This window comes from Microtus ochrogaster, unplaced genomic scaffold, assembly GCF_000317375.1.
Source record: "Microtus ochrogaster isolate Prairie Vole_2 unplaced genomic scaffold, MicOch1.0 UNK72, whole genome shotgun sequence".
NCBI lineage: Eukaryota > Metazoa > Chordata > Mammalia > Rodentia > Cricetidae > Microtus > Microtus ochrogaster.
In genome coordinates this window covers 1,489,395-1,500,282 of record NW_004949170.1, presented here as the reverse complement: position 1 = coordinate 1,500,282, position 10,888 = coordinate 1,489,395, and the positions used below count along the sequence as shown (strand labels likewise).

Genomic DNA, 10,888 nt, shown 5'->3' with positions numbered 1-10,888 from the left:
CTTCCACTCCCCCCCCAGTTCTGGCTAAAATGGCTGAAAGGCCCTGTTTATTTTGCTTCAAAATATTCCCGGGGCTCCTTATTTTTCATATAAGTTCAACACCACAAGTCCTGATTGTCTGTGGCAGGAGTAAACCCAGCATCCCAGAAAGTTCTCTGTCTTCTTCACTGAAGAGTCAGCAGGACATCGAGGACCATAGTCTACGGTTTAAGGATTCTAGGAAGAAATAAACCCAACTCAAGGCAAGCACCTCAGAGCATCTTAAAATAGCATTCTCTTTTTTCAAAATGGTACTGCTTTCGTAAGATTTCTCCCAGAATATGAGGAAGGATGACCCTACTCTTTGGAAATTTGATAAGTGATTTTCTGGTGTGCCACAACAACTTGCCTCTTGGTATTGGTGGTGTGAAGATTTACCTATATTCTCTTGTGGGCCTCCTGGACTCTCTCCACCCTGTAAGGGACTGGTGAGAATTACATGGTTTCATTATGAACCATGGTTTGTCATCATCTAGATGGCCTGGCCACGCTCATGAAATTCAACCCTAGTTCAATGCTGGTTTTATACATAAGATTGAGTCCTATGGAGGTCCAGTCATAAATACTCAATAAATTGGTCATAACCCTTGGTAGAGCAAATGACACACTCCGTTATCCTTCTGAACAGGGTTTGGGGCACTTATTGAAACCAGATGCCCCCTCTGCAGAGACTAGTGGGGAATATACATGAAGATTAGATTTGCTCCTGAAAACAAACCCAAGGATTTAATTTTTTTTTAAAAAATGAAACCTTACGGTCTTAAAATTTCCTTATCTTCATGATAGTAATGGACATATTCTTCAGTTTTCTTTATCAAATGAATAATGTATGCAGAAACAATCACAAAGCCATTAATAGAGATGCCATTTATAAATGAGATAGAGGGTGAAGGCAATGGCCCAGTGGAAAAAGTGTTTTTCATGCAACCACAAAGCCTGGAGTTTTGATACTCAGAACTCAGATCAATGCTGGGTGGCTGTGTCTGCCTGTTTGTAATTCCAGAGCTCTGATGATGGAGACAGAGGCTCTTTATAGCAAGAGGGTGGACAGGACTAGCCATACCGGCGAGCTGTGGAGTCAAGTGAGAGGTCCTGCCTTAACTAATATTGTGGAGAGTGGAAGCATATCATGCCTACATGCACAGACCACACATGCAAATAATGCAGGATAAGTAAGATGCAGAATTATTTTTCAATGTGAGGGACACTTGCTCTGTGTATCAGTACATGCTACCTGACTAATTTTGAAACATATAAAATTTTATATATCTAACCCCCTAAAGTGAGTATTCCTAAGAGTTCAATAAGCAAACTAGACTGATGGACTCTTTTATTCGATTGTGTGATTATTTTTATCCTGTTGTCCCAATACGTGGAACAGGTGGATCACATGTATTTCAGTGTTTTTCAAGGGGACAGGTTAAGAAGACGGGTGACTGCTGCTGAGATCTGACTCCATCTTGCATGCCTGGTGTGTCTGTAATGAGCCAGGATCCACTCAGGCCTCAGTTTTTACCCCATTAGCTCTCCATCACATTTCCCAAACGGTAATGATCCCCAACAAGCCTGTGGTCTTTCAGTCCCATCCAGATTATAGATTTCTCTAGTGTGGGATTGTACAGCTCAAGACATACTTGTTTAAAATGAGACCACAATGCCCTGTGCTGGCTAGATGGTTCAGTGGGCAAAGGCACTGGCCACCTTCCCTGGAGGCCTAAGTTTGGTTCCCAGGACCCACATGGTGGAAGGTAAGAAAAGACTTCCACACACATGCACACCTATGCACACGCAATGAATATGGCAAATAAATATTTTAAAAACAGGGCACCCAAGATTTATGCTCATCACAGCTCTCCCTTTTGGTGCAGTGACCAAGAGTGTTTGATAGCCTAAACAAAAGCTTGGTTAGAAGTGCTGACCTTCCGTGATGGAACTAGAAATCTTCACAGCTAGGTCTCCTTGCAGGTCTGCCAAGCAGCTCTGAATGTCTAATGTCTCAGAGTCAAAAAACAAGTAAAGCTTTATGAACTTAGATGGTTGCTTAAAGAGTTGTTGAAGAGCTGCTCTCCTTGGTGTGTGTGTGTATCAAATATGAACGACAGAGTGTTTTCTAATCATCATACAGAGCAACTCTTCTGGCTGTGTGAATGCATCAAATGCACGTGCTTATGGAGAAGGAAGCACCAGGGTGGTCAGTACTTTATTTCTGTTGAATTCTACATCCACACTGAAGTTTGAACACAAGTTGGGAGATGGGATTGTTTGGAAATCTGTCTAGAGCCTAGGTTTCTCAGGTGCCTGTACAAATTAAGGCCACCACTGAGATGACAGCTCTAGGAAGTCAGAGTCTGGGGTGGGGACACTGGCTCACGTGTTTGCCCCCACCTGGCTGTTTCATAGGGGAGACACTCATTCCCGACTCCAGTGGCAGCAGTGCCTCCTGGAGGTTGGGAGGACATTCCTGGTGTGGACCAGGGCTAGGTGGCCTTGTCTCCAGTACGGAGGGCTGTGGCAATGACTCTCTTGTGCAGCTCACATGCAGGTTTCACCATAGGACAGGGGTTTAGAGGTGCAGGCCTTTCAGAAGAATGAGAGGGGGGCTGGTTCGTGGCACCCAATGGACGCAGGTCCAGAATTCTGAGTGTAGCTCCACCCAGAGAAGTGGCCTTTGCAGATGGGATGAAGCTAGGTGACCTGAGAAATGGTCATTTGGATTTAATACCGGCTTTAAATCCAGTGACATATGCCTCTATAAGAGCCAGGCAGAGGGACATGGGAGGCACATGGGGATTGAGCCATGGGAGGATGGAAGTCAAGCCAGAGTGGTGGGGCCAGAAGCCCAGGGAAACCTGGTGCCAGCAGAGCTGGGGTTGGCCAGGAGTGTGCTCTTACCTAGAGCCCTCAGAGGAACATTTGTCAGCTGGTGTCTTGACTTTGAACTTCTGGTCTCTAGAACTGTGAGAGAATAAATCTGTTTTAAGCTCTCAAGTTTGTGGTGACATGTCCCAGCAAGCCTTGGGAATCAGATACCTTTTCTTCTCGTCTGTGATGGGTTTAGGGTCTCCATAGCAACAGCCACACCCCTCCTTTCTCATTGGTCATTTCTGCCTCCACCAGCCGCGGGAAGAGAAAAGAGTTGAGGGAGCTACAAAAGGTTCCTGCAAAGGCTGGAGCACGGCTGGAGAGGTGCTAGTGCCAGCTGCAGTCCCTCCTTTTTCCTCCACCAAGCCTGAGCCACAGACCTGCGCCTGCTCTCCCGCCCCTGCAGAAACAGACCCTGTGTATCTGGCCAGAGAGACAACCCAGAGTTTGGCAGAGAGGGGTCTTTGGACTTGGCTTCCTGCAGCTCCCGGACCCCCATGGGAAACACCATCCTCTCTGAGGGTTTCTAACTCCACAGGGGAAATATACCCCCCACTCTGGTCAGCCAGGATCCTCTGAGTTCCCCACACATTTGAAAGCACCGGTAGTCAGCAATTCAGGAGCCCTTTGAGTGAGTATATTGTTTATACACCATGGTGCTGCCTCTGACAGGTAGACACACCCTGGGAATCCTGTGTGCGGGATCTGGTGCTGCCCAGGCAATCAGAGCAGTCAGTCCTCATACTCCCTGCAGTGTGGCTTTGCCAGTGGGAGGTGCCAGAGCCATCTGTAGATTCCATATCCTTGGTTCTTCTTCCTCTTGGCCTCCCACTGGCCTAGCTTTCCCTTCCTTCTTTCCTCTCTTCCTCCTTTTTCTCACTCTTTCTCTTTCCCCATCCTCTATTTCCTCCCTTCTTTCTCTTCCTCCTCCTCTTTCTCCCTCTCTCTGTTTTGTTTCTCTTGGATAATGCTTTCATTCATGAAGTCAAAGCCATACAGAAGGGTAAAACTCAGGGGCTGTGGGTAGGAGAGGGCTAAGGAGAGAGATGAGTGCAAGGTAGCAATCATCCCAGACAGCCAACAAAGTGTGTGTGTCCTTGTTTACCCCACCGTCTGCATGTCTACTTCCCCCCAAGTTACCTCAACCCAGTTAGTGCCTCTTTCCCAAGCCAAGCAGCAACACAGACTTGTTGGCAGGGGTGTATTGGAGTCTCAGCGGGGCCTTTGAAACACTCTACTCTTGACTTAGGCAAACTTAAAGCACACATTTGTGCACCCATCAAGCTCCTCTGCTCTTGGGGTCCACACACCCCTGTCTCAGAAGCAATGCAGCAGGACACTAGGCAGCCGAGGCACTTTGGGGAAATGGCACTGGGGAAAGCAGAGCTGTGTTCAAGATGTTGAGCACAGGGTGGAGTGTGAGGCTGAGCTGGGTGGGGACAGGGTGCGGTGAGGGGGGGGGATGGGTGAGAGACAGCCACAGGGGCAAAGAAGCAGACAGAGATCAAAGAGATGAATGGATACACACAGGACGATGGGAGCAGAGGCAAGAACAGGAAACAGCCACAAAGAGATGAAAATTCAAGGTGGAATCACAGGTAGAAGGGAAGCCTGCTCCGACACACAGGCCATCAGAGAGGTGGGCGTGTTGGGAGTATCCGTGTATTACAGTCATGGACCAGCCCCTTCTCAGCTTCTGAGATGTGTGTGCCCCACCAGAACAATACACACTCACTCTAGGCCCCCCTTTCTCACATTTCCCCCCTGGGTCTCACTACAGATGGCAAATCGTAGCCACCACTGCCCCATCGGGAGGAGTCCAGCCCTCGGATTTGACTCGCATCTCGAGGAGGAGGAGGACAATTTAGCTATTAACTCAGTGTTTGGTGTTATTTTCCGATACAATGCTTCATTTCTCATCCTCTGCCACGGCCCCCTGGGGGCCTTCACTGACAGTAATGTCTCTGAAAGTCCAGATTAAGGAAGCTGGCATCGATCTCCCCACTTCTAACTGGCAAGCACACAGATGTAATTACTGCCCCCTGGCCCCTACGAGGCAGGATTCCTCCCTCTCATCCATCAGCACCTGAGGCTTAGAGCCTGTCATCCTCCACGAAGGAAGGGGGCAGTCAGGCTGTCTGTTCTGATGGTGTGAAAACCGCTCTATGCATATGCTGCCTCCTTGAAGCTAAAAACTTCCGGAGCTGTCTCAATGTATTCAGACTCATGCACGAAGTATTTCAGTCCTGGAAAGAGGAGGGCAAAATCCGTCAGCACGGCTGCAGAAATCCTGTGGTGAGAGTCGGTCCACGCATCTCAGCTCTGTCTCCCTACCCCGTGACCATCTGTCATATACCACACAAGCAGAGGCACCTGGTCCAGGTCAGTGAACCTTCGCTGAGGTTGACCTCACCCTGGGGAAATGTGGCAATGTCAACGTGAGGGGCAGTGAAGTAGGCTACTAGCAACTATGGGTCAGTGGGCAGGGGGTGGGCAGGACCCTTCCCCCCTGCACCTGCCTCATAATCACCTTGACATCACTGCTGTTGAGAGCCCTCACTATAGATGTTGAAAGTTCAAAAAAACCCTAAGCAGACCCTTCTCTCCTTCCAAATTCTACATGGGACTTACTGCCCTACGCAGGTTGAGACCCGTATCCCTTTCAATGTATCAGCCCAAGGAGCTTGGCTTTCGTGAAAGACCATGGGAAGATGGATGAGTTGTACAGTGGTCAGAGACAAAACCCAGGCAATTCTCCCACTGAGCCTGGCTGGTGAGGTGGTTGCTGAGTGAATTGGAAGGACCAGGGTTTGCAAGTTCATGTTAGAATCCCCCCTTTGCTTCCAAACAGTTCTGGGAACCCCTGAGGCATCACAGTCAAGTGTGGGGCATAGAAATGTCTTGAAGTTTACAGCCTGACAAGGTCTTTCTTAGATGTTGTCTCACCTATAAACATAGGTAAAGCCTATCTGCACTGGAAGTTGTCGGGTCAGTGTGTCCTGTCGAAGAAAGGAATCCATGCACTTTTAAGAGCTGAGCATCCCTGGATATATTGCACGATGGCGCTGCCTTTTCTTCCTCCTCTGCAATATCTTGTTATCCAGGAACTGGAAAGCTGCGTAAATGCTGTCCCAAATTCATGGAAAACTAAGTGTAGCGCAGTTCCCAGGGGCTCGGATTGCCTCCTGCGAGACATAAAAAGGATCTTTCATCAATCTCTAACAAGGTTTTGATGTCTGTGCTTGGATGCAGCTGGGTATTGACGCAGAAGCAAGACGCAAAGGGCACTCAGACCTCAAGTTCTAACAATTTCAATCACAACCATGGAGATGAGACCTGCAGCATGGCAGTCAAGGAGCTAATGGGTGAAGGCGACCGTGGAGTCTGCCTTCACCTCAGGCAGATGGGATCTAACACATTTTTAGTTTAATATTAATGTCACACCATGGTAATGAAAAACTTGTAAACCAATCTCTCTGTAAACGAATCTTCACTCCCAAAACAGCAACCAGGAAAAACTCTAAATAAATGATGTGACATTAATATCGGAGGGCCACTGTTTGGGCTCAGTTACTGTTCTTGGCTTGTGCTTTGGAGTCTTCATGCATTTTTAAGGGTACATTGATACTGTGGTCTTCCTACTTGCTATGGACTTTAAAAACTACACTGAGGTATGAGGTAGAACTTTTTAGTCACAGCTCATGTGTCCTCGGCAGTAAAGTCGTTGATTTATGCCAAAGTGGGATCAGAAACTCTTTCCTGGCCTTAGGCAGCAGGAGAGCTCATGATCTGGGGTACTGGATTACCCACTGGGCATAAGGTTCTAAGACAGATGTATCCCTTCCAACAGGTCCTCTTGGGAAGCACAAACTGACAACGAACTCAGGTAGGAGCCTAGGCTAGGAGCTTGTACTTCTCAGTTTATGAAGTAGGTTGAGAAATCTGGGCCTCCTAACCACAGCAAACAAGATGGTTGGTGTTCCTAGATCCACCCACAAGATGAGCTGAGTTATCCCGGTAGAAAACAGTTTTACTCTAACTCAGGGTTGCAGGAGGCCAGAAGTTGGAGACTGGAGAGCAGGGGAGGCTGGCAAGGAAGATGGGTTGATTCTTCAGTGTCTTGCTGCTTCTACCTTGAGAACAGTAGGAAGCCATTGAAAGGCTTAACTGTTAAATGTCTTGAAATCATGTTTTTCTTTTTCCAGTTGGGGATCTGGGATGCATTAGAATGTGATATTGGCAGAAGCCGTATGGAACCATGTTAAAAAATGGTCTTCTCTAACATTGTCTCTTACAGAATACTCTGCAGACCTCCATGATACTGGTGTGTGTGTGTGTGTGTGTGTGTGTGTGTGTGTGTACATGCATGTGTGTGCATATATGCACTTGGATATGTGTACAGGAGTGCCTGTCTTCCAAACCTAGGTTTTGTCCTATTTCTCATTATCTGAATCGTATTTTCAGGATATTTTTTTCTTCAGCCTCTTTTATGGCAATCTATTTAGATAAACCAATCAAATAGTGGAAAGTACTAGGTAAATTTATTAATGCTTTTATGGCTTTGGGTAATAATAATAATATCCTTCTACACTAAAGATGTTCAGTCAGTAGTAGTGGTCCATATATACATTCTGATGGGGTATATCTGGACACACGGTGAGCCTAAATCACCATGTTGAGCTCTTTTGCTTGTCTTCTGTGGCAAAGAACTCTGGAAGATGCCTCTGGTTACTCATGGGGACACAGGCAGTCTTGTTTGTACACCACTGGTCCATTAAGGGTAAAGCTTTTTTTTGAGACTTAACACCTCTTGGGAGCCTGAAATAGCCTTTACCTTCCCAGCAACTAGAACATAGCCCCACAAATCAAGCAAGAAAGCAGAAAGCTATCTGCTGGGCCTCAGAAGTTAAAGAAAATGCAGTTGTAGCCAAGAACACAAATAGTGTGAAAGGAATGGGCAGTCGCCCAAGGAGCAACCGTGGTTACGTATACTTTGCAGAACACTTGGCAGTGTGAGAGCCTCAGGCCCAGGAGGCTCCTCCTGAGAGAAGGGACAGCAGAGGAGGTGGCTGCAGAAGGTTCGCTCAGCTTTGGTTTCAAGGAAACAGTGGTTAGTTAGTTTCTGTCTACTCCACACAAACTGGAGTCACCCGAGAAGAGGGGCTGGAGAAAGTGCTTCACCAGATTGGTCTGAAATCATGTCTGTAGGGTACTGTTCAGATCAGTGACTGGTGTAGGTGGGATCAGCCCATTGAGGGCAGTGTCACCCTAGACAGATAAACAATGATGGAGAGCAAGCAAGTAAGCAGTGTTCGCCCAGGGTTCCTGCTCTGCTTGAATTCCTGGCCCGACTTCCTCAATAGATTGAGATGTGTAAGCCAAACGAACCTTTGTTTTTCCCAAAGTATCTTTTGGTCATGCATTTTTATCACAATCGAAAGCAAACTAGGCCATGTACTTAGAATTCTAAGAATAGGGCCATTGAGAAGAAGTCTTTCCGTAATGAATGCACTGAGGGACCATCACTGAGAACAGACTAGAATACTAGGCAAACCTGTAAGAAGCTGGGCTGCAACTGCCTATCGGGGAGATCTGGATTCTAGGAAGGAGCAAGAATGAGCACACTGCTCCACTCAGAACTGCAGAGTGGGCAGAAGAGCCACTGGCTAGATCTGCCGGCCAGCTCCAAAACTGACATCCCTGGTGGGCATTTGGATGTTTGCCTGTGTTTGGTAGGCCAGATGGATCTCTTGACTCACACTGTAAACACCAAACACATTCCCACATCAAACCTTTATCTTCACTCTTTTGTCTGCTTGGGCCATGGCCCCACAGGGTCTTCTCTATGCTCCTTCTCTCATATGCTTTACATCTCATTGCCTCTGAGAGATTTCTCTGACCATCTTTGCCAAAATATCCACTGACAGATTGTACCCCACCCATAAGCTACTTCTCTCTAAGCACTTAGCCTGGCAAAGCTATGGTGCTGGGTCATGCAATGACATCCTCACAGCTTCTTTTAAGATGGGGATCTTTCTGAGTCTCTCTAGTACGTTATCCTCGGCTCCCAAAGTATTTAGCAGATACCCAACAAACCATTTACAGGAATAAAAGGAAGATGTGTATTTTAAGAGCACAAGCTGAAAACAGCACATTGTAGTCAAATATCAGATATCATTAAAATCTAAAGCCAAGCTGCAAAAAGCAGTGATCTACCAGGAAGGTGGTGCTCAGAGATACTGGGAGTGTGTATGTGTGTACAGCCATGTACATGGGATTTTGAACCCATGTATATGTATCTATGCCTGCGTGTGTGCATTTTCAACTCATTTGTAGGAACATGCACACATGTGCCAACATGAAAGTATCAGAGATACTTGTATTTCGAAGGGAATCCTTTTCCTGACTCTTGGAGTGTCTTTCGTGGTAGAAATTTCAAATCTGAGTGAGGAAGGTGCTGAACCTCAGTGTGTAAGCTTTAGATGAACATCCAAAACAGAAGTCAGGGCAAGGAGGTCCAGTTGCTTGAGCGGAACTGTGGTGGTGTGAATGATAAATGTCCCCCAGATAGCCGTGGGCATTTAAACGCTTGGTTCCTAAATAAATGATGGCCATGTTTGGGAAGATTAGGAGTTATGGTCTTGCAGATGGAAGTGTGTCACGGGGGATGTTCTAGTGAGCCCTCCCTGTTTCTCCTGTCTCTGCTTCCTGCTTCTTCTTCCATGCTTTCATGATGCTGTTGTGGACCACAAGCCCAAATGAACTCTTTCCACATTGCCTTGGTCATGGTGTCTTGTTACAGCACTAGAAAGATGACTACTAATACAGGAGGGGATGTATGAAGCATTGGCTGTGAGAAGCAGCAGCCAACACCTTTTCTCATAAGAAAAGGAGCACCAGACCCTAGAGTGAGGGAGAGTCAAGGGAGGTCGTAGTGCCAACTACTTGCTAGCGAAGAGTTCTGGAGTTTAATTTTTATTAAGAGGCCAACAAAAGAGCCCTTGAGGCTTCAGAGATAAAAAGCACATGTTGAGAATGATAGGTACTGCTCTGACCTAAGACTGTCTAAGTGCTCAGAGGCTGGGTCATCCTCTAGACGCCCATTCCTTCAGGCGTGAGTCCTGCCTCGCCGGCCCCCCGCCCCGACAATTCCCACCTTTAGGAGAGGGAGACGAAATGAGAAGAATGGATCCTACAATTATAATCCAACAGCTACTTCGGTTATCTGGTTATTCAATGGACCCCCTAGATAGAAGCTATCTGGATGAGCAAGCCATTGACCAGCTGGGATCTCAAAGGCATCTTTGGTGGAGAGCTGGGTGAATATATCTAAATCCAGGTTAAAGATGGTACAGGTATAGAGACACCTTAGGGTCTTTGCTTTCCCCAAGGCTGCTGGGCCGGGAATAAAGGGAGCATGAAGAGCTGTGAGCTGATTTGTCCCCTTGCAGTGACATCTCTCAGTTGCATAGGCTAAGTATCAGGAATAGAGATCCAGGGTAGCCTAAGAGTGACAAAAAGTGGCTCAAATACTCTTAAAACCAAGAAGGGCTCCACAATTGTGGAGAAGGGAATCCCTTAAACTTATCACCAATTACTCAGACTATAGAGTTTGAACTTTTTTGTCTTTTAAAAGATAGAACTAGCTAACTGACTGAAGTAAGCAGGCACATTCTAATAACTTACTTAAAATTAGGTAGTATTAAATGTAAAGCTAGACTCTGACCCACTGGTGATTCATCGTCTCCTCTGTCTGCAAGTGATTTGTTTGGATGTATCAAGGGCAAGAGGAGAAAATACATCAATTTGCCTAGAAGTATGTTGAAGTAAACTTGGATTTCCTTTTGTATTTGAATAGATCTGACCAATCATTTCTAGTAATTAAAATATGAGCCACTTGTCCAATCTTGTCGTGAATGCAACCACACACATTCGATAATGTCTATACTATGCACAGGCATAGCACTATACATAGATTCCAACGACA

The 10,888-nt window shown here is 46.6% G+C and overlaps 1 protein-coding gene across 2 annotated transcripts in view; it reads right to left on the bottom strand.

Annotated features, from left to right (window-relative positions):
• Dscam (DS cell adhesion molecule) overlaps nt 1-10,888 on the bottom strand; it is a 563,284-nt gene that overhangs the window by 3,688 nt on the left and 548,708 nt on the right. The window contains exon 33 of one of the 2 annotated variants that reach the window (XM_026777546.1): nt 2,932-2,994. The exons of the other annotated variant lie outside the window; for it this stretch is intronic. Coding sequence (XP_026633347.1) covers nt 2,932-2,994 — 63 coding nt within the window. The remainder of the gene's footprint in view (nt 1-2,931; nt 2,995-10,888) is intronic. 2 annotated transcript variants of the gene reach the window in all.